Genomic DNA, 27631 nt, shown 5'->3' with positions numbered 1-27631 from the left:
GAAAGAAGATAGGTTCCAGGAACGGAACTGCCACTTAGATTGTAAATCCTGAAAAACAGGACGTTTTTGCATCTCCTCCCGGCTTCCCCATCCCTAAACCAACGTCTGTTGATTTAAACTACCAAACAAAATAAGTGGGTGGCGGTGGGGGAGGAGGTTTTCTCCGCTTAACTGGAGCGAGGCAAATTGCTGAGAAGGGCTGGTGGACCAATTCGCCGTCTCCTTGGCATAGCTCTGCGGAGTGGTAACACCAGCTCAACTCTGAGGGAATTGGTGGCACTATTCTAAAATGTACGGCCGCGATCTCCGCCTTGGAGCGCGGAGGGGTCATTTGGGCAACGTGGGCAACTGACGAATTAGGCGGCGTGGAGATGCGGCCGCCACTGAGCTTGGGCCGCTGGCAAGCGGTGCTTTCCCGGACCTACGGCCCCCGGCCTTCGGCGGGTTACCGCTGGGTCTCGGGCGCACAGGGTTACGTGCGGAATCCCCCAGTTGGAGCGTGCGATCTGCAGGGCGAGCTGGACAGATTCGGGGGCATCTCGGTGCGCCTGGCGCGGCTCGACGCGCTGGACCGCCTGGACGCTGCCGCCTTCCAGAAGGGATTGCAGGGCAAGTGCGCCTGGGACGAAGGGCTCCCGGGGCTCCAGAGCTTTTCTAATGAAATAACCGCGGCCCCCACTCCCGAGTCGCTCTGTGCACCACTGTCGAGCCCAGAGGGAAAGGGAGAAGGCACGCGAGACCCGGACCTGTTTTCTGGAGCATTCGTGCTTAGACCTTTTGCTGGGAGGTCCCTAAGGCGGTTGGGTGAAATGGTGAAGATCCCGGACTCTGGGATCTGCAACCCTGGTTGCTGGTCCGCTTTCTAGTGTGCGACATTCGGAAATTGCCGTAAACCACCGTTTCCTCTTCCATAGACCCCGGTAATAGGACCTCCTGGAATTACTGAGAGTTAATTTGGGTAATGCATATAAAGTGCACAGCACAGTGCCTGCCACGTATTTAAAGCTCAGTAGATGTTTGTTAATATTATATTATTACATTATTACTATCCTTTACCGAGCCTTGGTTCTGTCGGACACTTTTCCCAAGGAAAAAAACTCTTACATTCTAATACGAGGTGGTGGACTGAGTGGACCAAAGAGGCTTTTTTAAAAAAATTTTTAATTTTTGTGGATCCATAGTAGGTTTGTATGTTTATGGGGTATATGAGCTATTTTGATAGAGGTATAAACGTGTAATAATTACATCAGGGTAAATGAGATATCACCACAAGCATTCAACCACAATCCAGTTACTCTTAGTTATTTTTAAATGTACAATTTTTTTTTTTTTTTGAGACCGAATATCATTCTGTCTCCCAGGCTGGAGTGCAGTGGTGGGATCAGGGTTCACTGCAGCCTCCAACCCTTGAGCTCAAGCAATCCTCCCACCTCAGCCTCCTGGGTAGCTAGGACTATAGGCGTGCATCTGGCTTTTTTCTATTTTTTCTAGAAACGGTGTCTCACTGTGTTGCCCAGGCTTGTCTCAGTCTCCTGGGCTCAACTGATTCTCCCGCCTTGGCCCCTCAAAGTGCTGGGATTACAGGCAGGAGCCACTGCACCCAGCCTGAATCTTTATTGAATATAGTCACCCTGTTGGGCTATCAAATACTAAACTACAGAGGTTCAGAGTGTCACATTTGTATACGAATTGGGTCAACAGCTGTCCCAGCAAGAACTGGAGTTTTTAGAATAACGCTTCTTTTATGATTAACCAGGGAGGGTGGTGGGTGGTTTCAGTCTTCAATAAGAAAACTTTTTACTGGCTTTGAACCTTGAGCCCAATGATAAGAAAGCTTGGATGGAGGAGCCTTCACTTTGGAAGAAGTCCTTGATTTAGTGGTGCAGCAGTTTTTCAAACGGCCTCTGAGGGTTTTATAATCTAATTGAAGGCATAGCATGCAAATTCAACTATGGAAAAATCTCTCACACTGGAAACTCGAAATAATCTTCATCCTATTGAAGAATATGGCAAGAAGCATATCTGTAAATATAATTGAGCTAGTTATTTCAATGTTTACTCATCCTCATTCCCAGACTTCTTACCTCTTCACATTATTTTCTCTCCTACTTGGTAGTAATTGCTGACAAGCCCGCTTAGACTGCAACAGTGTCACTAATAGGAGAATCAATCGTTTTATCTTCCAGTGTGTGGGTAGACACAGGTGTTGCACCCACTGATACTTATCAATGACCAAACAGGTGATCAAAGCACTACCCCAGTCAGCATGGCAAAGCAGAAAGCTGTTCGATTTGGAGGTGCACATTCTGGGTTTAAGTACCAGGTTCTGCCATGTGCTTAGCCAGGCATTAGACAAATTGCCACTGAAAATATTTGCTTCTTACCTTGCTTTTTGTGAATAATGCCAGCTCTAATTACTGGATAGATGCGTTGATCAAAGATGAGACTAATTTGTAAACTTATGTACCAAATACTTGTTATTTTTTTTAATAAAACAGATTTTGTTGCACTTAATGGTAGATGTTTTAGGATCTTTATAAATAGTAATTAATCCTCCTAACAACCCTTTGAGGTAGATAGCATTATTATTCCCATTTTAAAGATGACAGTAGTGAGGCACAGAGAGAAAAAGTTACTTGCTCTGGCTCTACACCTGTCTTACTGCACTATGCTACCTGGAAGAACTCCTGCTGGTTCTGTTGTTATAATTGAACAAAACTAACTGAATGGTAGTGCCTATAAAGAGTGACTATTTACACATGAAGTCCACTATTCTTAGTCTTTATGGACTAAGAAGTCCATATTCTTAGTGGAATAAGAAGTCAACTATTCATATTCTTTTAGAACATGAACTATTGATGTTTTGTTACCAATAACTAAAGTTAGAGGGATAAACAGGCAATATGTTGTTAGCTTCACACATAACATATCTGCATCAGTAATGAAATAGCACTGGTTCTGGTCCCTGCTATGCCACTCACCAGCTATGTGACTTTAGGCAAGCCAGTCATTTCATTAGTACAAATTGAGCCCCGGTGCATAATGTAGGGTTACCCTGGAGGATTGCAAATGCATAGAATATTAAATAGGATTGGAAAAAATAGCTAATGGAAGAGATATCATTAGGTCATATGTAATAAGTCCTAATAAATTGTACAGACATAGTAGTCTTTAAATTCATATAATGGTGAGCTCATGAGCAGTGGTTAGGAAAGACTGGTCAAAGACGTGGAATATGAGCTGGACTTTGAAGGATAAATATTAGCAATGGGAATGGGAGGTGGGGGAAGAAAAAGCAATAAAGCTTATTAGGGAAAAGAAGAAAACAATTTTAAAATGATTCTAAGGTTTCAAGCATTGGTGCCAAAAATAAATAAGCTTATAAATGAAGCTAGTTTGGGGTGTAAGATTCAGTTTTGGCCAGGCGCGGTGGGTCACGCCTGTAATCCCAGCACTTTGGGAGGCCGAGGCGGGCGGATCACAAGGTCAAGATATCAAGACCATCCTGGCCAATATGGTGAAACCCCGTCTCTACTAAAAATACAAAAATTAGCTGGGCATGGTGGCACACACCTGTAATTCCAGCTACTTGGGAGGCTGAGACAGGAGAATCGCTTGAACCCAGGAAGCAGAGGTTGCAGTGAGCCGAGATTGCACCATTGCACTCCAACCTGGCGACAGAGCAAGACTCCGTCTCAACAACAACAACAACAAAAAAAAAAAGATTCAGTTTTGAACACGCTTTGTGAAGTTTGAAGTGGTAACCTTCAGGACAGGAAATGTCTGGGAGCAACTGGAGAACAGAAAGTTTGGTGTTCAGTGAGGTCAGGGCTGGGCAGCCATCCTCATGTAGGTGTCAGCTGAAGCAGTGAGAGTGGATTCTCCAAGACAAAGAGTGTAGATATAAAACAGCAAGCAAATAGCATTGCTTTTAGAAAGTAGCCTTTTAATTTGATTGGAAGGATTGCCTGGGAAGGAGCACATGTGAAATGTATGGAGTGATAGAAATGTTCTATAATGTTAAAGTGTATTATCGGTATACACGTATGTCAAATCACATGAAATGTACACTTAAGATTTGTACATTTTACTTTATGTACTTTACCTCAATTTTTAAAAGATGTCATCAGACAAAGAGAGCAAGGTGAGAAGGACCTGATCCCATAACTCCACTGCATGCTAACTCAAATCAGGAAGTCTTTATTAAAGGCCCCGTGTGCCTGTTGCTGTGCTAGGCACACCAACTTTCAAAGAGGTAGAGAACATTGTCCTTAAAAGAGAGGAGCTTCCTGCAGAGCTAGGGAAAAGAGAAGGGAAAGTTAATTAACTATTACATAATCAACCCCCAAAGACAGACACACACACGTGTGCATGCATGCACACACGTGTGCACACACACGCTTTATAGGGTTATTATAAAGATTAAGTGAGATGATGGATGAAGAAAGTGATCTGAAAAGCTTTTCCAAAAACTCTAAAACTGAAGTATTTATTTCTTCACCCATAAACTTAAGGTAGTAATACCTTTCATGGTTGTGTACTTAATGAGATAATATATATAAAGTGCTTGGAACTTAGTAAGTTTCAAATAGATATTAGCATCTTTTTCCCCTGGCTCAATCTTAAGTAGTAAAGAGAATTTAAAGAAGGCAAAGATAGAAAACCTATAATTATATTCACCATGATATTATCTATAATAAGGAAAAATTAGAATTTTATTCCTATATGCTAGTAAAATGTGAAGTTTGATTTCTTCATATTTTTTATTTTCAAAATTTCTACAACCAGCATACATTATTTAAAAACAAAGTTTAACTACCTTGAAATTTATACATTAAAAACATTATAACAGAAATCCTAAAGGAAGAAAAAAATAGAGGTCCATAATTGTCATTAAGATTAAACCTAAGGATGTTAAAAGGAACAGCATTAAAATGGTATTTGATTCGGTTTAAATCCTTTTATTTGTCCACTCTAAAACTACAGAACATCTGTTATGTGCCAAGCATTGTCTTTGGTGGTATGGATATAAAGGTCAATAGTGTAATGACTTTATTCTGAAGGAATTCAGTCTGATGGAAAAATCATATAAACAAGGTGGTTACTATAAAACATGGTACTTCCAGTGCCAGCGATGTGAACAAGACATTTGGGGACCTCTTTTGCTTAAAGATGGCTTCCTGGAGGAGGTGAAACCCTGAGGTGAGTTTTAATTTGTTCCACTCGTCTCTTTGGAAATTATTTAGACTTTTTTCTTCTGCATTTAGCTGCAGTACAGCAATGGCAATCAGAAGGTAGAACAGCTGTATGGCTGCACATTCCTATCCTCCAAAGCCGATTTATTGCCCCTGCTGCTTCCCTGGGCTTCTACTTTCACCACGCAGAATCGGATTCATCAACGTTGACTCTGTGGCTGGGAGAAGGGCCCAGCAGATTACCAGGATATGCTTCACATCAAGTAGGAGTTGCAGGTCAGTTTCAAACTCATGATGGGCAGAATTAACTTTTTAGACGTTCACCCAATTTCTTGCTTGTTACAGCTAAGCAAATAGTTTATTCATGTGGAATGAGTTATTTGATTAAATGATTACGGTTGATCCACCCTATCTGCACAGGATGTGTTCCAAGACCCCCAGTGGGCACCTGTAACCGCAGATAGTACCAAATCCTATATATATATATGTGTATATATATATATATATATAGGATTTGGTACTATCTGTGGTGTATATATATATATATACACCATGTTTTTTCCTATCACACATATTTATGATAAAGTTTAACTTATAAGTTAGGCACAGTAAGAGATTAACGATAACTAACAATAAATTAAACAGTTATAAAAGTATACTGTAATAAAAGTTATGTGAATGTGGTCTCTCTCAAAATATTGTTTTGTATTCACCCTTTTGTATTCACCTGCACGATGAGGTGAAGTGAGGTGAATGACAGGCATTATGACCTAAATGGAAAATTCCAGAAAAAAACTCTCAAGTTTTAAATTGCATGCTGTTCTGAGTAATGTGATGAAATCTCTCACTATCCTGCTCTGTCCCACCAGGCCGTGAATCATCCCTATGTCCAGTGTATCCACGATCCATAGGCTACCTATCCATTAGTTACTTAGTAGCCTTCCCTGTTATCAGATCAGCTGTCCCAGTATCACAGTACTCGGATTCAAATAACCCTTATTTTCCTTATTAATGTCCCAAAGCACAAGAGTAGTGATGTAATACTTTGAGACTATGGTTGACCTTGTATAACTGAAATCACAGAAAGCAAAACTGGACAAGGGGGACTACAGTATCTATTACATAGTGCTTTTAAATAGGACTATTACATAGTGCTTTTAAATAGGACTATTACATAGTGCTTTTAAGTAGATGAAGTTTGCCTCAATCAGCAGACAGAAGCACAGAAAACAAGTTTAGTGCTTAGTTTTCCAAAGGATATGCTTGAATATATTTTACACATATAATTAAACTTCACTACTCAAATAGTAGCACTGAATTGGGATCAGGGAATAAATTTATTGTAGAGTAAAACATGTTAGCACTAATTATGTAAATTCGTAAAGTAAATGATAACTTTTATGTTGAATTTCAGGTAAAGCACACCAATTTTTCAATGATTTGAACATTACTTCTTAATAATATTTACATTATTGTGCCAAACAGTTGTTTAAAATAGTGTAATTTAAGTGTAGAGTAGAATTTTGAAGTGGCTGATCAGCTTCAGAGACATAAGAAAGTTGAGAGAAGACTTCCCTCAGAGTAAGACACAGATTCTCACATTGTAGATTGCATCAAAATCACCTGTAATCTTAAAACAGATTGCTGGGCCCTATCCCCAGAGTTTCTGATTCAGTAGGTCTGGGGTGGGACCTGAAAATTCAGGTATTTTCCTGGCTGTTTCTGTTTTTGCTGCTGCTGCTGCTGCTGCTGCTGCTGGTCTCAGTACTACCCTTTAAGGACCAGGGTTAAGAAAATTCTTAGATTTCCAGAAAAACTATAATAGTAAAGAATCCTTATGACCTTAATAAATGAAAGCAATGAAACATATTAGTTATTTAATTAATAATTTTATTTGCCTTTATATAATTTACAAGAGTTTTTAAGTAGTTTGCTTTTCAAGGCTTTTATAAAGGCTTTTCAAGGAATTGTTCAAGAATGCCTAATGATGTCTTCTCTGTCCCTGTCTTACTTCCCTGTAGCAAGTAGACATTCAGAAACTCTCCATTCAGCTCTATTTCAAAAGATTCTACTCAATAATTTAGTGACAGCCTCACACTTCAATGGAAAGTTATACAAATAATTATCATTCACGGTCACAGACTCTTAAGAGTTCCCAGTTATTACTACAGAATTGGTAATATGTGCAGAAAGAGTATCCTATGAAGGACCTGTTGATAACTAAGTACTATATTGTATATTGTACATTATAGTTTAGGGTGTCAGAGCAGTTCAAAGAATAAGAGATGCAGAACTTGACCAATCTTGAACACTAACTAGGATTTGAAGCCCCTGTTGGAGGTGTGGACAAGGTAATGAAGGAAATTGTTCTGGAAAGGTGCAGAGTTGTTTTTTGTCTTGCTTTTTTTTTTTTTTTTTTGAAGCAGGGTCTCACTTTGTCACCCAGGCTGGAATGCAGTGTCATGATCTGGGCTCATTCCGACCTCCACCTCTTTAGCTCAAGTGATCCTCCTGCCTTAGCCTCCCAAGTAGCTGGGACTACAGGCATGCGCCACCATGCCAGGCTAATCGTTGTATTTTTTGTAGAGATAGGGTTTCGTCATGTTGCCCAGGCTGGGGTGCAGAGTTTTTAGGTGGAAAGAAAAATAATTGGCATTTGTTATAAACTACTGAAGGCAGATGTGGCTGGAATAGCTTGAGCCATTGCTTTCTTTTGCTTTTCAAACTTAGCAAGCTTGTGTCTGACTCAGAGCCTTGACATCCACTGGCTCATCTTCCTGCCGCATGCTTCTCCAGAACTTTATCTAGTTCTTTATAGCCGAAGTTTCTGCTCAAGTGTCTCCTTCTCAGAAAATCTCCTGACCCTCCTGTCTAGAAGTGACTTCTCCTTGCACACTAGTGCCATCATTCCTTGTCCCTTTATCCAGCTCTATTTTTCTTTATAGCATTTATCACAGTCTGAAATTCTATTGTATCATGTATATATAATTAATTATATTGTATCACTAAATCTCTCCCACAATAATATAAACTCCATAAAGGCATATATTTTATCTGTCTTGGTCACCACGATATCCTCAAGCTAAAGACAGTGACTGGCATAAAGTAGATACTCAATTTTTTTTAATGAATGGGATGGAAATGTGAGTCTTCTGAGAGAGCAGTTTCAGTATTGTGGAGGGGCAGCATTGCACAGTGAGAAGAGTGTGCCTGCCTAGAATCCAGACAGACTGGCTGTCAGTCCCAGTTCTACCATTTAGAGCTATATAAAGCCAGACACTGATATCACTCACAGGATTATTGTGACTTATACCTGAGCTAATGTACATTGAAGCACAGTGCCTAATCACAATAATAATTTTTATGTTGTGACCAGCAGGGGTCGCTCAAATTGTGCTTTAGTGGTGCTGGTTTTATCTCTGATACTGTGCTCATGTTTACAGTGAATTCATTAGGGAGAAGTTCAATTTGAGTAACCACAAATTATTAAAATTTAAGAGTAAGTTTCCTTGGCATTTCTTTAGCATTCTACCTCTTATAAAGCCCAGTTAAATTATAGCTTACATTTTCTAATAGAAGCCAATGTTAATGTTAATTATATCTCACTTGGTGATTTTCCTTCCTGCTTTAAAATAGTCAAGTGTAGTGTTTTCATTTCAATGGCATTTCAATTACTTTTCCCCATGTTACACATATTTATTCCTTCTCTATATTCTATCTCTACATAGCATTTATCACTTTCTAATATTCTATATAATTTATTTTTTGTTTGTTTTGGTGCCTCCCCACACACATACCAGAATGTGAGCCCCATAAGGATAGGGAGTTTCATTTGTGTTGTTCACCACTGTATCTGTAGCACCTAGAAAAGTGCCTGGCACATAGTAGGAGCTCAATTAATACGCATAGGATCTATATACATTGTATATAGGAACTCAGTTAATACTGAAAGCATGGACAAATATGTAGAAAGTATCTTTTAAAAAATGTCATCCCACATTATTTAAATATAAGTAATGTTTAAATCATAGCATCTAAAGGATCATAATAAAAATCACTAATATGTCATTTGTATTTTTGACCCAAGATTGCCCAAAGGGAAATATTTTTAAAAAGAAAGAGAGAATATGCAATGTGTATGATGAATGAATAAACAAAAAAAAGAACCAGAACTTAAAACATATATAAAACAAAGAACTCTTCCAAAGCAGTATATTAGTAGATTATAAAATTGTATATATACATAATAAGAAAATTTAATCGGCTTCAGAAAGGTCTTGAAATAAATATTGAGATATTTGAGACTTGGATCATCAGGGGGCACAGCCTGGGTTGTATGCATAGTGATTCAAGGAATAAAAATGAGAAGTCAATTCATTTATTCAATAAATATTGTAAGCACATCTGTTGTCTGAATGTTTGTTCGCCCTAAAATTCATATGTTGAAACCTGATCCCCAGTGTGATGGTATTAAGAGGTGGGGCCTTTAGGAGGTGACTAGAGCATGAGGGCAGAGCTCCCATGATGAGGCCCTTATGAAAGAGGCCCACAGGAGCTTGTTTGCCCCTTTCACTGTGTGAGGACAGGGCTAGAAGGCACCGTCTGTAAAGAATGAGCCCTTATCAGACACTGAATCTGCCAGCACCTTGATCTTGGACTTCCTAGCTTCTAGAACTGTGAGAAATAAGTTTATTGTTTATAAACTGCCCAGTCTATGGTTATTTTGTTATAGCAGCCCAAATGGACTAAGACAAGCACTTAGTGTCTTCATGGATGAGGTGGTACAGGTTGGCCATCCCTAATCTACAAATCAAAGATCCAAAATGCTGCAAAATCCAAAAGTGCTTGAGCAATGGTGTGATGCCACTAGTGGAAAATTCCATACCTGACCTCATGTGACAAGTCACAGTCAAAATGCAGTCAAAACTGTTTTCATGCACAATATTATTTAAAATATTGTATAAAATTGCCTTCAGGCTATGAGTATAAGGTATATATGAAACATAAATGAATTTCATGTTTAAACTTGGGTCCTATCCCCAAGATAACTCATTATGTATATGAAAATATTCCAAAATCCAGAAAAATCTAACACTTCTGCTCTCAAACATTTTAGATAAGGAATACTCAACCTGTATTTGAACCAGGGCTTCAAGTATGGGTAGAATTTTGATCACCACAGATAGAGAGTGTAGGAAGAGATTCAGGTGAATGAAATTAATATTTCTCAATTATCTTTTCTTTTTCCCCCAATAGGAGCTGTATTTGATGAAAGTACTAGAAAAATACTGGTTGTACAAGATCGAAATAAAGTAAGCTGCTTCTGTTTTATAAATTGCTTCCTAAATGTTTATTTCTTTCTAGAGAAGAATAAAATATAGAAATTTTAATATGCCTAAGGGGTTACAGAAAGATATTTTAAAAATCATTTCTAAGCAGTTATGGATCACCTTAGATATTTATTTAAACCAAACTACTTATACAGACCTTGAAAATTTCCAGGTAACACTCAGTGTTACTATCTATTACTTTATGGCTAAAGGAAAATTATAAATGACTGTATTTAATTGGGAAGACAAGTCTGCTTTAATATATTATCAAGATATTCTTCCATTCATTCAGCATTCAATGAGTTTCTGCTCTGTGCCAGGTGCTGAGAATATAAAAAGCAGTAAGACAGTATACCTTATGCCCTGTAGCTTACTATTTATTTGGAAAGACAGTCATACAATAGATGACAGCAATTAACTTTGCCTGAAGAAGTCCCCAAAGACTTCTCAAAGGAGGTGAAATTTAAACTAGGTCTTGAAGAATGAGTAGGAGCTTTCCAGGTGTAGAAGAAAAAAGATAAAAAAACAAACTGATAAATTTCGAATTGCTTGTACAAAGGCACAGAGCTCAGAAAGGGACTGACATAGTTTAGAAATAATGGTAAAAAGTTCATTGTGGCCCAGAGTATGGAGAGTGGTAAGATATTTGACTTGAGAGCTAGATTGGAAACAATGTGAAGAGGATTGGATACCAAGGTAAGGAGTCTAGGTGACTAGAAGCAACAAATATTTCCCAGAGAAGTACCGTGATTAGGGATCAGATGTTTTCATGCTCAGGAGTCAGAAGTAAAAGTGAAAAAGAATAATGATTTTGATACTTTCTGAGACTTCAGCAAATATTAGTGGACATAGTCAAACATTTGCTCCAACTGCTGTGAGTGGGGATAGTTGCAAGGTGCACCAAATCACCCATACCTTAGAGATCTACAGACTACTGTTACCAGAAGGGGGTCCTGATCCAGACCCCAAGAGAGGGTTCTTGGATCTCACACAAGAAAGAATTCGGGTGAATCCATAAAGTGAAAGCAAGTTTATTAAGAAAGTAAAAGGGCCGGGCGCAGTGGCTCACGCCTGTAATCCCTGCACTTTGGGAGGCCGAGGTGGGCAGATCACGAGGTCAGGAGATGGAGACCATCCTGGCTAACACGTGAAACCCCGTCTCTACTAAAAATACAAAAAATTAGCCGGGTGTGGTGGCAGGTGCCTGTAGTTCCTGCCACTCAGGAAGCTGAGGCAGGAGAATGGCGTGAACCTGGGAGGTGGAGGCTGCAGTGAGCTGAGATCGCGCCACTGCACTCCAGCCTGGGTGACTGAGTGAGACTCCGTCTCAAAAAAAAAAAAAAAAAAAAAGAAAGTAAAGGAATAGGCCAGGTGCAGTGGCTGGTGCCTGTAATCTCAGCACTTTGGCAGGCTGAGGCGGGTGGATCACTTGAGGCCAGGAGTTTGAGACCAGCCTGGCTAACATGGTGAAACCCCATCTGTACTTTAAAAAAACACAAAAATTAGCAGAGCATGGTGGCACATGCCTGTAATCCCAGCTACTCGGGAGGCTGAGGCAGGAGAATCGCTAGAACCCAGGAGGCGGAGGTTGCCGAAACCTGAGATCATGCCACTGCCCTCCAGCCAGGGCGACAGAGTGAGACTCGTCTCAAAAAAAAAAAAAGAAAAGAAAGTAAAGGAACAAACAATGGCTACTCCAGATGGAGAGCAGTGGCTTGGGCTTCTCCACTAAGGATACTTAGAGTTATTTCTTGATTATATGCTAAACATATAATCAAGGGTTGGCTTATTCATGAGTTTTCCAGGAAAGGGGCAGGCAATTCCTGGAACTGAGGGTTCCTCCCCTTTTTAGACCAAATAGGGTAACTTCCTGATATTACCATGGCATTTGTCAACTGTCATGGTGGGAGTGTCATTTAGCATGCTAATGAACTATAATTAGCATATAATGAGCAGTAAGGATGACCAGAGGTCACTTTCATCCACATCTTGGTTTTGGTGGGTTTTGGCTGGCTTCTTTACTGCAACCTGTTTTATCAGCAGGGTCTTTATGACCTGTATCTTGTGCAACCTCCTATCTCATCCTGTGACTTAGAATGCCTAACCTCCTGGTAATGCAGCCCAGCAAGTCTCAGCCTTATTTTAGCCAGCCTCTTTACAAGATGGGGTCACTCTGATTTAAACACCTCTGACAACTATACTTCTAAACACTTAATAGGGGCATCTCCTATCCTCTAGCACCCAGATGTCTTACTAGGACATCTAGAATACGTGACACTTCCTACTTTCCAGGTCCAGTCAGCATGCTGGCATCAATAGAGTTGGGTAGTGATAAGCCCTGGCATATAGTAACATAGCAGCTACTAAGATTCTTACATATGGAAAGGAATGAGGTACAGATGGAAACAGAAGTATTGAGTTGTTTGGTAGCCATGGCACTTTAAGAGTACAGGGGGTAATAATAATTATATAGCTTTGGAGATGGCTAGCTTTTGTTAACTAGTTTAGATGCCTTGGCAAAATAAAAATGACAAGCTCAAGTCAGCCTGCCAATTCAAGGCACAATATGAAAACCCCAAGACCTCCATGGCACCATTTAAAGAGACCCCCATATTCTCCAGCCACAAAGGCAATATTGAAAATCAGGCCTAGATCCAACTGTAAGAATATCAGAGCTGCAAAGGAGACTGAATAGAGTTTGACAAGTATCCTATGTCAAAGCCAATCCCCTAACAGGAAAAGAGTGGGGATCCTGCGACCCTGAGTGAATGGACATAAGAATTTTGAATTTCAAATTCTCTTGAACCCTCTGAGCCAGTAGAAGCAGCACCCTTCTTCTGGCTACAGAAAACAGCCTCCCCTTGCCTGAGGGCTCTGCAAAAGATAGAGTATTTAATAATATTAGGACAGTGTACTTAAAATCAGAAATAGTCTGGAATATTCAGGATGGCAACCAGAACTGATGACCTCTTAGGAGTCGTCAGTGCACAAGGAATCAGATGCACAAGAAATCCTTGTGCATCTTTACTGACTAGTCTGCAGTCTTAGCCTCCAAATATTTGTTAAAGGATTTGGAGAAACTGTGGAAGCCAGGAAACCATTTGTCAGAGGTGTGTTAGGCACTGAGTGACTTATCAGAGAATACCTGAATGAGAGATGACCTCTCGAAGTCCTAGTTCTGTCTGTGACTCATGGGTGGAAATGTGTGAATAGCACTCCTAAAATTTCCTATGTGGAAAAGACCACTTTTATGTTGGCAGAGGTAAAGTATAACAGCACATAGAGGGGTAAACAAATAATGGGACTGTCTCTGTGTACATGTATATACACAGGCCTACATATGATTGATCATCCTCATTCACATTCAAATAACAAAAGATCCAAATGTAAAAAGAACCTACTGAGTAAAATATGCTATGATCTAAAAGCCTGGAAGATGCAACTTTAATGTTATAGTGTGACAAAACTACTGAGAAAATCAACTTAATGTAAGACATTAAGAAACTTGATTTTATTAATAATACCATTTAGCATATAGTGAATGTTTAACCTGTGCTTCACACTATCATATTGAGAGGTGAAGCCAGCTGGACTTCCTAGGTCGAGTGGGGACTTGGAGAACTTTTCTGTCTAGCTAGAAGATTGTAAATGCACCAATCAGCACTCTGTAAAATGGACCAATCACTGCTCTGTGAAATGGACCAATCAGCAGGATGTGGGCGGGGACAAATAAGGGAATAAAAGCTGGCCATTTCAGTCAGCCCCTAACCTGCTCGGGTCCCCTTCCATGGTGTGGAAGCTTTGTTCTTTGGCTCTGCATAAGAAATCTTGCTGCTGCTCACTCTTTGGGTCTGTGCCGACTCTAAGAGCTGTTAACACTCACCGCGAAGGTCCGCGGCTTCATTCTTGAAGTCAGCGAGACCAAGAACCCACTGGAAGGAACCAACTCCAGACACACTATGTGCTGTATATTAATTACCTACTTTAATCATCATAGCAACTTGTCCTAATTTCACAGACTGGGAAAGTCAACCAAAAAGGTTAAGTCATAAAGTAGGTGAGGAAGAGGCGAGGCACAGAGGCTCACGCCTGTAATCCCAGCACTTTGGGAGGCCGAGGCAGGCAGATCACGAGTTCAAGAGTTCAAGACCAGCCTGGCTAACATGGTAAAACCGCGTCTCTATAAAAATACAAAAATTAGGCGGGCATGGTGGTATGCACCTGTGATCCAAACTACTTGGAAGGCTGAGGCACGAGAATCGCTTGAACCTGGGAGACAGAGGTTGCAGTGAGCCAAGATCATGCCATTGCACTCCAGCCTAGCCAACAGAGCAAGACTCTGTCTTAAAAAAAAAAAAAAAAAAAAAAAGTAAGTGGGGAAGAAAGCTTTTCCTCTACCAACTTAGAACTGGGTGGAGGGGATGGTGCTCCAAATTAATTGACAACAGATAGATTTACAGGAGAAAAGTTTAAGAGTACTCTGTAAGGAATGGCTTGGCCAGGGGTAAGGGTTTATATACTGTATACTATATCATCTTAATATAAAAGGGGATAGAAGGGTGTAGGGCTTCTAGTGAAAACATGCAGGCATAGTAGCTTCTGACAAAGTTTTGTTATGCAATTTCTCATCTAGGTGCTAATGGTCAGTCTCCTGCCTGGCTGAAAGCTTCCCCAACCCCCTCAATCCCCCACTCCTACTCAGGGGATTAATGGCAGCTTCATTCTCAGAAAGCTTTTCCTTTAGTCAGATAAGGGAAGCTCAGAAATGCTTCTTTCTGCATCTGCTGTATCTTAAATATCTTCAGTTTAGAGTCATCATTATGCCATTCTGGTGGGTTGTGGGTCCCTTCATGTGGGACCATGCACAGTTAAAACTCAAACCTAGTGCTGTTCAGCTAGTGCTGGTTCAACTGGACCCATATCTTTGAGAATGAGGCATCAGCTTGCTGGTGTCTCTTGGGAAGGGGATGCAAAATGAAGCTTCTCTTACAAATGTTAGGAAAACTTCAAACTGGATTCTGCTGATACTATGGGAAGGAACTGCTGCTGCTAGAGGGAAGCAGCCTTGAAGCAGTGATACTCACGGGAACCACCAGCACACAGAAAGCCCACAGTAAGGAGCTAGTCCCTTCCTCCTCCAGCCTTGCAGTCTATAATGGTGGAGCATAAAAGGGAGTCAGCTGGCAAAGCAGAAACTGGTTAGCAGAATCCCAGCTCCAGCATCACTAAGCAAGTACAGAAGGGTAGATTTGGAGCTGAGAGACAATAACAGCATCAACTTATTAAAAATGCAAATTCTCAGGCCCCACCCCAGATCCGTGGAATCTGACGCTCTAGAGGATAAAGCCCAGCAATTCTGTGTTTATAAGCCCTCCAGGTGATTCTGATGTAAAGTTTGAGAACCACTAAACTAGCACATTGAGCTTCCTGGCTCTGCTGATTTTCAAACCTGCCAATAATTGGTCCTTTAAGACCAAGAAAGTGATGCTTTTCAGAATGTAGTCATGCTCCCCCTACACTTTTAGGCAGTTGGTACTGGTAGGAGCTAAAGAAGTTCAAATTATGTAAGACAGTTTATTTGTGGATTAAGTAGGAATGATACTCCTAAGTAGGGTTTTGATTTTTTTAAGTTATAAACAGAGATCCAAGAGAGCAACAAAATATGAAAATTAAGAATTAACATATAGTTCAATGTTGTAATAAAAATAAGAGGAATAATTTAATTTCTGTAAATATTTGGTATTATGTATAGTTCAATATAACTGATAGCTATTAACAATATGTAATTTATATTTAATGTTTAATAAATTATATGTAGATTATATATACTTATTTACTTATTATAAATAACTAATTGGCATTCTTTTCAGATATCCAAGCCAGTTTCTCTCCTTTCTTTACGTACCTCACTCTCCCCAGGCATTAATGTCAAGTGTTCTTTGCAGATGAAAATTTAACCCTCAACATCAGCATATGCACAAATTCAAACACATATCTAAATTGACACTTACATGTCCTTTCTCTTTCCCTACACACATATTCCAGTCCTTCATCCCTACCCCAATATTTTAAGTAATAAAAGACCTAACAGTGACTTGACCCCATAAACTGGGTGTTCAAGAGTTAAGGGTAGGGACCCATTAATTCATTCACTGAATATTACTGAGTTCTCATACATACTCTGCTGTATACACTGTTCTAAGCACTAGGTACACATCGGTGAACAAAGTAAAGTTTCTACGTAGGGAGCTTACATTCAAATGCATAAGATACAAATAATAAAACGAATGAATATTATATAAGGTGGAGATGTGTTATTAAGAAAAATACATGGTACACTAAGCACTAGGTATACATCAGTGAACGGATGTATAGTTTCCACTTATGGAGTTAAGCAAAGTTTCTACATATGGAGCTTACATTCAAGTGTGTCAGATACAAATAATAAAATGAATAAATGTTATGTAAGGTAGAGATGTGTTATTAAGAAAAACACATGGTGCCAACATAAAAAGAATGACTGAGTTTGCCATGTACATTAACTTCGGTATGCCCAATATATATACATTAACTTCTTTATGCTTGCCATATACATTAACTTCTGTATGCCCAACACCTAACAAGCAATAAATTTCTATTAAATGAATGAACAAACTTATGAGACATCTGTGGTAGCTTCTATCTCATTGGTAACAGTGATAATATTGTATCTAGTGAGATTCATCTAAATACAGTAGGTCTGAATTATAAAAGGCGATAGGATTATTAAAGACTAGAACAATGAAAAATAAAAGATAACCAAATTTCTGGCATCTGACCAAGTTGGAGTAAAGACAGAAAAAGAGGGTCACATATATATGAGAACCAAAGGGAAAAGGCTAGCAGGTCTGTGCCCTTGCTCTGGGTTCTTGAGATATGGCTGAAAAAAATTAGTAGTCTTTTAAGGGTTGTAGCCGTGCCTAGGGAAGGTCTTAAAATGAATCCTCTGCTTAGGAAAGCAGATGTCTGTGGAACGGGGAAAACAGAAAAAGAATCAGAAAATGAATAATTCCTTTCACCCATTCTAGAAACCCTAAAATAAACTTGAGTTTATCTTCAGGATAAGTTTTCAAAGAAATAGTGGTTTTAAACTTGAACATGCTTTAACAGAGAAAGCATCTTACATTCTGTTAATATCTCTAAAAAATGCATCAGAAAATTTACCCTTTCTTAGTAGCCAAAATGATTATTTCTTGGGCTAGCAATTTCTAACAGTGGGGAAGGAAGGATTGCAGAGTGATAAATGAGACCACCCTTACATCATCCACACTGTCTTCTGTTTTCCATTTACTGCTACACACACACAAAGAACATCAGACTTGTAATTGGCAAATGTATAGGAAAATTGTCATACCATTCACCATTCCAAAATATGATGGAACTACTCTAAATATGGTTTAAAATAACATATTTTTGTAAGTTAAAAGGATACTATACCTTTTGTAGTATGTGAAAATCAGATATGCTTTAATATGGTTAAAATCACATATTTTTATAAGTTAAAAGGATACTATACCTTCTGTAGTATGTGAAAATCAGATATGCTTAAAGGAACTAGACCTCACCAACTCAAAGCAGGGAGGGGTCATATATGTGCATGTTGAGTGGCACCCAACAAAGCAGCTAAGCACAAGAGCATTTTAGAATATTTCTTTCACAAGAGAGTGGAAAGTTCCTTTTTCTAAGATTAGGAAAAAAAAGGATCATGGAATTTTACACTTGAGGCATAGAGATATCATCTTCTTTTATAGGAAGGGAGAACAAAGATGAAAAACATAATCTCATAGGCTACATTTTCAAAACCGATCCTCAGTAATTTTTTCGCCATAAAACAATATACTGGAAAGAAAGAATAATAAAAGATCACTAGCTAAGAAATAAATTCCATGCCAATCAGAACATTCTAGATGGGGAACTCACAAGCAACAGATAGATACAAAGACATTTGGCACTAAACTGTAGTCCACATTTGTGAGCCCTGGAAAAGTGTAAGTCTAAGACACAGAATCTAATTGGATTTACATAGAATGTTCCAATTAGGTCCAAGGAAGAGATTAAAAGGTATATGAAAAAGCAGTGGACAGTCACTAAGGATTAGTGAGAAAATATCAAATCGACTTTTACAATTTCTTGAAAGATGGTTAGAACCAGCCTGCCTGGATTTTAACACTGAGTTTATCACATACTAGGTGTGTGACCCCAGTCAAGTGTTTTTATGCCCTCAGTTTCATCACCTCTAAAATGGGAACAAATTATAGCCTCTCATGGGAGTATTGTGAAGTTTAAATGTGCATAATTCTTACACAAATATTTAGCATAGCATAGGAGATTGTGGTGGGAAATAGGGTGGTGGGAAAAATTGTAGAAAGATACAAACCTTCTTGGAAGGCTGGAAGGTTTACAAAAGCTTCGGAAAAGGATTGCCGAAGGAAAAGAAGGAAGTTTAAATATGCATAATTCTTATACAAATATTTAGCATAGTGTAGGAGATTTGGTCAGGGTGGTGGGAAAATTTGTAGAAAGATGCAAACCTTCTTGGAAGGCTGGAAGGTTTACAAAAGCTTCAGAAAAGGATTTGGCTGAAGGCAGCCAGATTCTCTTATCTGATGCCTGAAAGCTTAGTTTAGGTAACATGGGGATGTAAAGACACTGATCTAGGTAAGTTAACTGTTGGCGCACAGGACTGCTCTCTCTGGGGCAGTGGTGGTGGGGGTGGCGGGGGGTGAGGGGGCATGACCATGTTAATTACCCACAACTGTGTTGACTCAAGGCCTTTGTCATTAAATCTGTACTGAATAAATGCCCACAGCACTGGCTTGTCAGGGCCGTGGCTACTGCAACTCTTCCTATGAGTGGCCCTGTCCCCAGCCCGCTCTTTCATTGGATATCTGTGATCTGTGCCTGAGTGCATTTTTTCATCCGTCATTCAGTCAGAGTCTGTGGGTCAGACCTGGCATAGCATCTGGGGTCTCACTCTGTTGCCCAGGCTGGAGTGTGGTGGCACAATAACTCACTGCAGCCTTGAACTCCAAGGCTCAAGTGATCTTCCTGTCTCAGTCTCCCAAAGCGCTGGGATTACAGATGTGAGGCACTGTGCCCAGCATTAGTATTTTAATGTTGTTGTTATATTGCTAAACACAGCTAATGGGAATTGTTTGATATAAAGAAAAAAAAGTGGGAAGACATGCTCATCTCACTACTGATCATATCTAGGACATTAACTAGATTTTTCACAAACCACATAGCTTAGGCCTGTCTACTACTTAAGACTACACTCAGGCTCAAGCTTTTTTAGGGGAGAAGCAAGCATTTTAAAAACCTAAGTGGTGCCATAAAATGTCACAAAATACTTACCAGCATAAACATATACCTAATATTTCCATATAAAAGGTTTATGAAAGTCAAAATCAAATTTGTGTGAGCTGTTTTCAATCCTTATGTCTAGCATTTCCCCCTTCTAATAAGTTCATCTCCAGATTTAATTAACAATCAATCTCTAATCATTTATGGTCAAAGATTTTTAAAGTTGACTTTTATTCTTTTTGGGAAACATTTGTCTGCTCCATTATAACTTTTCTTTTGTTAGAAACAGAACTTACAGGCTGGTTATGGTAGCTCACGCCTGTAACCCCAGCACTTTGGGAAGCCCAGGTGGGAGGACTGCCTGACCCTCAGGAGTTCAAGACCAGCCTGGGCAACATGGTGAAACCTCATCTCTAAAAAAAAAAAAAAAAAAAAAATTAGGTGTGGTGGTGCACACCTGTAGTCCCAACTACTCAGGAAGCTGAGGTGGGAGGATCACCTGAGCCCAGGCAGGTCAAGACTGCAGTGAGCTCTGATGGTGCCACTGCACTCCAGGCTGGCCAGCAGAATGAGACCCTGTCTCAAAAAGTAAATGGAATTTACGGTGGTAAAGTTCAACATCTTGTCAGACAAAGACTGCATAGTTTCTAGAGAAATAAACCTTCTGGGAATATTTCCAAAAGGAATCTAGAAGACAGTGCATTGATATAGAGGTATATTTACAGATATATTTCTACATTAATAAAGTAAAGCATAATATCCTTTATAAATTAATGTCAAGCCTAGCCCAGACACTGAAAGCCTGAATTCTGTACCCACATAATCAACAGTCTATGGAAACTCTGGGAACCATGCCACTGGTCTCCAACCTAGCATAGTTGAGAAATGACACATCCTTTTAAGAAGCATTCATCCAGGAAATGAGTGTGTCACAAAGCAAACCAGTAAAAGGTCCATAACTTATTTTATGAATGAAGAGTATAGGGTACTAGCCAAAGGTACAGCTCCCTTATGAGTATGTTATAATTTCTCATTCTTTTCTTTTATCATGTGATGGATAGATAGAACTCTAACAGGAAAAAAAAAAGTAATCATGTCAGCCATAAGAATATTGTCCATGTCATCTCATAATTGTTTTTAATCCATTTTTCTATATTTATCCCTATTCCAAGATCAGATCTTTCCACCTGCCCCTCCCCGGCAAAAAAAAAGAAAAAAGAATTCATAGACAAGAAGACACAAAGAAATGGGAGACAAGAAAACACAAACTGATCAATTTTATTCATACTACTCATGAAAAGCAATTACATTTTTACATAAAATCATTAACACATACAATAGAAATAATAAGAGTAATACATCTGATTAGAAATACAATATAGGAAATAGATTTTAAAATAGCATATTTTAGTGATGAAATTTATACTGTATTTTCTACTTATTTATAGCAGCATCTGTAAGATTCTTCTATCTGTTCATAGTTAACTAGCAGCAAAATATTTTAAATTACAGAAATTCAGTAGATGTTTCCCTCCGATGTTTCATTCATACACGCGAATGTATCACGTTAACCAAACAAAACCACTTATATTTCCTGAAGAGAAAAGGTGGGAAAAGATTTCATCAGTTACCAGCTCCCCCAAAAAAAGAAGAAACGAGGGAGAAAGGATGGAAGCTAGAAAAATTTTGCATGCAATTACTAAAAAATATATTCTCAACCACTTTGACCAATTATAGGTTGATTTTGTGAAATCTACATATGTATGTGTTAGTGAAAGTTATGTTAACTTTATTTTCTGACTTTATACTGCAGTTGAAAAATATGTGGAAGTTTCCAGGAGGCCTGTCAGAGCCTGAAGAAGATATTGGTGTGTATCTTCCGTATTTTTAATTGGCTTGAAAATGTTGAGAAAATTAATGTGTTCACTTTCTTGCTTTATAGCTAAGAATAAAAAGTTAAATTTTCTAATTTGTTCAGACTGGGTCTGAACATTTCAGAAATTACCTCAGAGCTGATATAATTAGCAGCATAATTTCTAATATTACAGTTTATTCCATTAGTAGAAATAATATCATTAGGAACATACCACCTATTCTTCTGTTTATGACTGCTTCTGGATTAATCTGTCTGAAAAGGAGAAGCTTTGGATATACATCAGTAAAGTTTAGGATTAAAGGTTATTTTGGATATGACTAATATTGTTGTTGGAATTAAACTATGAGAAAACAAATTCCTGACCATTCCATCACAGAGGATGAATAGTAGCCTTTAAATGAACTCTGAAATAAATATAATAAAGTCAGTTATAAAGCAGTGATGATATAATTCTTCACTTTATGAAAATTGTATCTACTATTTATTTTTAATAGTCAGGAAGTCAAAACATAGTAAAATGTCATATACGAAAGTCTCAACTGAGAAATAATCCCCTAACACAACTTACTGAGCTCAGTATTTAAGACAAGGAAATATAAAATAAGCTAAGAATTATTTATGTCACTGATTTACAGGAAATCGAAAAATAGAAACCAAATTTTCCTACCTATTCCTTAAACTATTGGATCAAATTCAATGTGTATCACAACAAATTAATGTATTTGTTTGATACCAATATTAGTTCTCCATGACCTTTTCCTTAATATGCATGTCCCCTATTCTATTTAGCCAACAATGATATTAAGGCAGTTTTCTAAATTGTCTTTAAATATTTTATTTAAAAATGTCCATGTACTTAAAGCTTGATTTTTAAAACTTTTACACAAATCAAAATACCATACATACATTATATAGCCAACACCTAACAATCCATCAGAAAATGGATTGCATTAAGATATATCTCTAGCCAATCTTGGTTTCAGGTACTTATTGACCTTTTGCTTAGTTTATGCTTACTCTTCTGTTGATATAAAAGATGATTTTGTAGTGGTGCGAATGCTGAAAGAGGCCATTTGTTCTACAGCCTAATTCTCTCACACTATCCACTGGTGCCACGTGAGAGCTGAGCATGTGAGCTAATTAAGCTTATGTTTTGCATCCTTACCCAATCTATATTGGGCAAAAAGCAGTCTGCAGGTTTGCAAGGCTTCCTCTCTCCTGCATCTTGCCTTTTCAAATGAATTGATTTTTTTCATGTGAACTCTTATGGGTCCTCTGAATTTCAGCTGTACTTATTTGTAGATGTAATTGAAGAAACACATATTTCCAAGCCAAATACATATAATTTCAGGCCTAAGTATACTCCAGAATCCTTCTTAAAGTCCAGATAATTAAAAATTCACTACCTTTTTTTTCTTTAAAAAAAAAAGTGTTTGTGGTTGTCACAACAACTCACCTATCCAGAGATCATATATGCCTCAGTCATGTGGAATTAAGAAGAAAAAAACTGCAGCTGGCATTAGCCATACTTCCTAAGCTTAGTATAAATTAAAGCTTTGCCTTAAAATTCATAAAACTCTGAAAGCAGCTAGAAATGAAAACTGACAGTAGAGGTCTGAAAGACTATGTCTATATGAAGGCATTTCTAACTCAACATAAAACAAAAGATATTCTTAATGATGAAGCTGAATCATCTAAGAATTACTGAAATTATTTAAACTCTGTATTTAGGAAAACATGCAATGTACTTTAGGAATACTGCCATGACAAACAGTTAAACATTTCTATTGGCTCAAACAGTAAACTCTAGTTAACTGGGAAACACATTTGTTTGAACTCCTTCATTCTTTCATAATACTAGGTAAATGAAGAATTGTTATCCATAGTGTTTTTTAAAAATCAAGAGGGTCATATAGAAAATAGAATGCAATCCTCAAGGCTTTTGTATAAAATAATACCCTAAGAGTATAAAGGTATCCACAAGATTAAAATTGACAAACTGCCTTCCTAAAAAATCGTATTACCACTGGCAGGAAGAGTATCTCCTGCATTAGCCAGAGAATTATAAAGCAGCTGAGCCTTATCAGAGATCATCAGTGCACTAGAGTCAGAGGGAAACACCAGGAAAACCCACATTCTGCAGATTATTTCCCATTATATTTTATTTCAATCTAATTCTATTATTAAATATAACAAAATAGAAATTAACAAATATAAACTCCATTTCATTATTGTCCTGTAACTAAACAAAACAACATATTTAAACATATCTCTTCATCAGCAAAAATAAAAACAAAACCTCTTAGTTTTTCCTATGTTCTTCAAACCTATAAAACAGCAAATGTTATTTCAGTTTAGCTTACAGTATATTAAAATAATAAAAAATACAACAGAATAAAGCACACTATCTTGATTAAAAATTTCAATTCATCTTGAAATCCTTGGGGAAGAAATATCTAACTTGAGGTGGAAGGGTCTCCCGCATACTCTGGAGACAAAAGCACTTATTTGCCCATTCAATTTTCAGTCAGTTAGTGATTCAAGTTAAACTGATCAAAACTACTCAGGCAGTGCTGATTTTCAGTCAGCTGCTATGGTGACTGCTGAGCAGGGCAGATTTGCTCACTTCCCCCATCCGGTGCTTCCACGACATAGAAACAGCATAGATCATGAGCTACATGCTGAACTTTTGATTAGTGGTACTAAGAGCTAAATAGGATCCCCATAATTTATTTTCAAACATAAAGAATAAAAATGGACATTTAAACAAGTTAGGAGATGTTATATCAAATTTAAGACTAGTGCTACTATCTTTAATAATAAATTTAATAACAAACATGTATTTCCCCATAATTATTTTTCAAAGCATAATGAATAAAAATGGACATTTAAACATGTTAGGGGATATTTTATACAATTTAAGACAGTGCTACCATCTTAAATAATAAATTTAATAACAAATGTATTGCATGTCAGAGTAAAAATTACTTTTCTTATTAAGGAAAATTTCTCTGTTTTTGAGACAAAGCCTCACTCTGTTGCCGAGGCTGGAGTGCAGTGGCACGATTATGGCTCACTGCAACCTTGGCCTCTCAGCCTCAAGTGATCAACCTCCCACCGCAGCCTCCCAAGTAGCTGAGACCACATGTACACGCCACCATGCCTGGCTAATTTTTGTGTTTTTTTGTAGAGACGGCGTTTCACCAGGTTGGTCTTGAACTCCTGGGCTCAAGCGATCCTCCTGCTTTGGCCTCCCAAAGTGCAGGGAATATAGGCATGAGCCACTGCACCCGGCCTAGATTTTTCTTTTATGCTTTCAGTTATTTCTAACCATGTTTATCCTATGGGCAAATCTCAATTGTAAGGGAAGTCAGCATGTAATTGAAAAATGGCAGATAAATGCCTTATGTTTTAAAACATTATACTCTTTCTATGCATCTTTCCATAGCTATTAGAGGGAAAAAAACAAGAGCATATCCAGGGGATTGGTAAGACAGTCTATGGTAAGACAGTCTACAGTCAGAGCACATGGTAATTGAGACATGTTTCTGTGACTTCCTCTTCTTTGCATGTTTTTCACCAGTAGGATTACTGCAAGGCCAAATATCATTTACTATTTGACAAACAAGAAAAATGGAGGCAAAACGAGTATTGGAACAAAAATCTTTGTCTGTGACAATTGTGAAGCTTTCCAGCAAAGTGGTAGAGGAAGGCAGCTTTTTAAAGGGCTTCTCCTAAATACCTTGGGAGACAATGACAGAGCATCACAAAATTAGAGGAAGCCCAGTTAGAGGGACCATCTGGATGTGTAGAAAAAGCAGCCACAAAAATATGTTAATGGCAATAAAAATCCTGCCACACAAATTTGCATTTAATTGAAAAATCAACCTTATAAAATGTGACAACCTTTGTTGAATTATAGAATTATTCATATTCCAAGTTTCTAGAAAACTGATGAAACACCTCCAGCATTTCGGTGTTGAAGAAATGAATCTAAGTTCTTTGGAATCTTATCTCAAGAAACAAAGGAACTGCAGCCATGCAAAATGTTTTAACTTTTCAATCTATATTTTTACCTTTTGGGAAACAGAGCAGCAAGAAGTTAAAAAGAGCTGACCCCAAAAATGTACAGGTAGATAAGCCTCCAAGTAGCAGCCAAAGAAATATTCAGCATTTCAAAAGCTTCTTGAATTTACAGTGGTATGAAAATATTTTGGGATTTCTTGATATCCACAAGGCAAAGAATTTGTATTGAAAACTTTACTTTGTTAGGGTAATGTTTTGAGCCTTTATTACATAATGCTATTTTAACTGAAAATCTTTGATGATACAGTTTCTAAAAGTGTAATTATTATTGATTTGTACATCTCTTTTTTTATGTAGGAGACACAGCGGTTCGAGAAGTTTTTGAAGAGACTGGTATAAAATCAGAATTCAGGTCCCTCCTGAGTATTCGGCAACAGCACACAAATCCTGGAGCTTTTGGGAAGTCAGATATGTATATCATCTGCCGCCTAAAGCCATATTCATTCACCATAAATTTTTGCCAGCATGAATGCTTAAGATGTGAGTGGATGGATCTCAATGACCTGGCGAAGACTGAAAATACAACTCCCATCACCAGCAGAGTTGCTAGGCTGCTGCTGTATGGGTACAGAGAAGGGTTTGACAAAATTGACCTGACTGTGGAAGAACTTCCAGCAGTTCACACAGGCCTGTTTTATAAACTCTATCACAAGGAACTGCCAGAGAATTATAAAACTATGAAAGGAATTGATTAAATTCACATTTATATGTTTAGAAACATGTAGACTAACGAATGACATAAGAAATAGTGGACATTTTGGATTGATTAAATATCTGACTGTGATTTTCTAATGTATATGATTTCCATGAAGAAATTTTGTTTCTAAACATGCACATTTTAAAAGCCTCTTTTCAAATAAAGCAAATGCATGAAAAAGATCATTGCTCTAGGTAAGCCTTCACTGGGTAACAGCAGATGCAATATAAAAGGGAGAGTATACATTTTACAACTTTTGTTAGTTTTCTTTACTGGGACAATGGTTACATATTTTACTACTGGATAAAAAGTTGTTTGACCAATTATCCAAACTGAGCTATACACATTTATTTTCTTTTACTCTCATTAACAAATTTCTAAAATATACTTCCTCTTTCATGTGAAATGAGATTAGATGTGGCCATTAAAATCAGCTCTTAGCAGACATTGGAAGAAAAAGTATAGCTTTCTGCCCAGGTCCTGTTTTGGATCCAAGTTTATACTGCCCAGTTCGTTTCAGTGCCACATACCAACTGGTGTATTTCCTTGACCGGTAAGTATTGTAGTTATTAGATTCCAATCGTTCAAAAAAGAAACACTCATCCGTAACACATTTCTGAAAAATAAAGGAAGAATTACTCATTATTATTATTATTATTATTACACTTTTCATATTAAATATTTATGATAGTATAATGCCTATTCTGCTCAACCAGCAGCAGTGATGTTGGGTTCAGCAGGGCAATCAAACTAACAAGATTCAATGGGCCAAAATGTGACACAGACTAGTTCTGAAGAAGGATGTAGGCCAGGAACACAGCATGTCAGCAGGACAGCATCAAGTATGTCTCTTCAGTAGGAATTCAGAGACAATTCTCCAGCTCCAAAACAGACAGGTCAGGTGTTAAACACAAGGAGGGACATACCCAGTAAGAAGAAATATGCTATGGGAAGCCCAAAGCTATAGCTTCCAGCAGTATTTATGATCCATCCACACTCCTCCCAGTCCCAAGGCAGGTTACCAATCAGGGATCATTTTTACTTTTATCAGAAGCAGTAGTAGAAGGCTAACCCACTGTAATCTTTCCATACAGAAGAAGGAGGT

The 27631-nt window shown here is 38.1% G+C and overlaps 2 protein-coding genes across 2 annotated transcripts in view; one reads left to right on the top strand and one right to left on the bottom strand.

The window, feature by feature from the left end:
* Window positions 1–317: 317 nt before the first annotated feature.
* NUDT6 (nudix hydrolase 6) lies at window positions 318–26706 on the top strand. Its single transcript, XM_054484987.2, has 5 exons — window positions 318–609; window positions 5268–5471; window positions 10452–10507; window positions 21681–21735; window positions 26127–26706. The coding sequence occupies exons 1-5, from the start codon at window positions 372–374 to the stop codon at window positions 26522–26524; spliced, it is 951 nt and encodes a 316-aa protein (XP_054340962.1). The 5' UTR covers window positions 318–371; the 3' UTR covers window positions 26525–26706.
* FGF2 (fibroblast growth factor 2) overlaps window positions 21115–27631 on the bottom strand; it is a 71079-nt gene continuing 64562 nt past the window's right edge. The window contains exon 3 of the mRNA XM_054484990.2: window positions 21115–27142. Coding sequence (XP_054340965.1) covers window positions 26957–27142 — 186 coding nt within the window. The 3' untranslated portion in view covers window positions 21115–26956. The remainder of the gene's footprint in view (window positions 27143–27631) is intronic.

Source organism: Pongo pygmaeus, chromosome 3 (genome assembly GCF_028885625.2).
Source record: "Pongo pygmaeus isolate AG05252 chromosome 3, NHGRI_mPonPyg2-v2.0_pri, whole genome shotgun sequence".
Taxonomy (NCBI): Eukaryota; Metazoa; Chordata; class Mammalia; order Primates; family Hominidae; genus Pongo; species Pongo pygmaeus.
The sequence above is the reverse complement of the archived record's forward strand: the minus strand, read 5'-3'. Positions and strand labels throughout refer to the sequence as shown.

Bases quoted from the DNA above. Each gene is read 5' to 3' on its own strand.
- NUDT6 (XM_054484987.2), top strand. From the start codon at position 372: ATGCGGCCGCCACTGAGCTTGGGCCGCTGGCAAGCGGTGCTTTCCCGG. The intron at 610-5,267 runs GCAAGTGCGCCT...TTCTGCATTTAG, and splicing joins CTTCCAGAAGGGATTGCAGG to CTGCAGTACAGCAATGGCAA. The intron at 10,508-21,680 runs GTAAGCTGCTTC...TTTATACTGCAG, and splicing joins TTGTACAAGATCGAAATAAA to TTGAAAAATATGTGGAAGTT.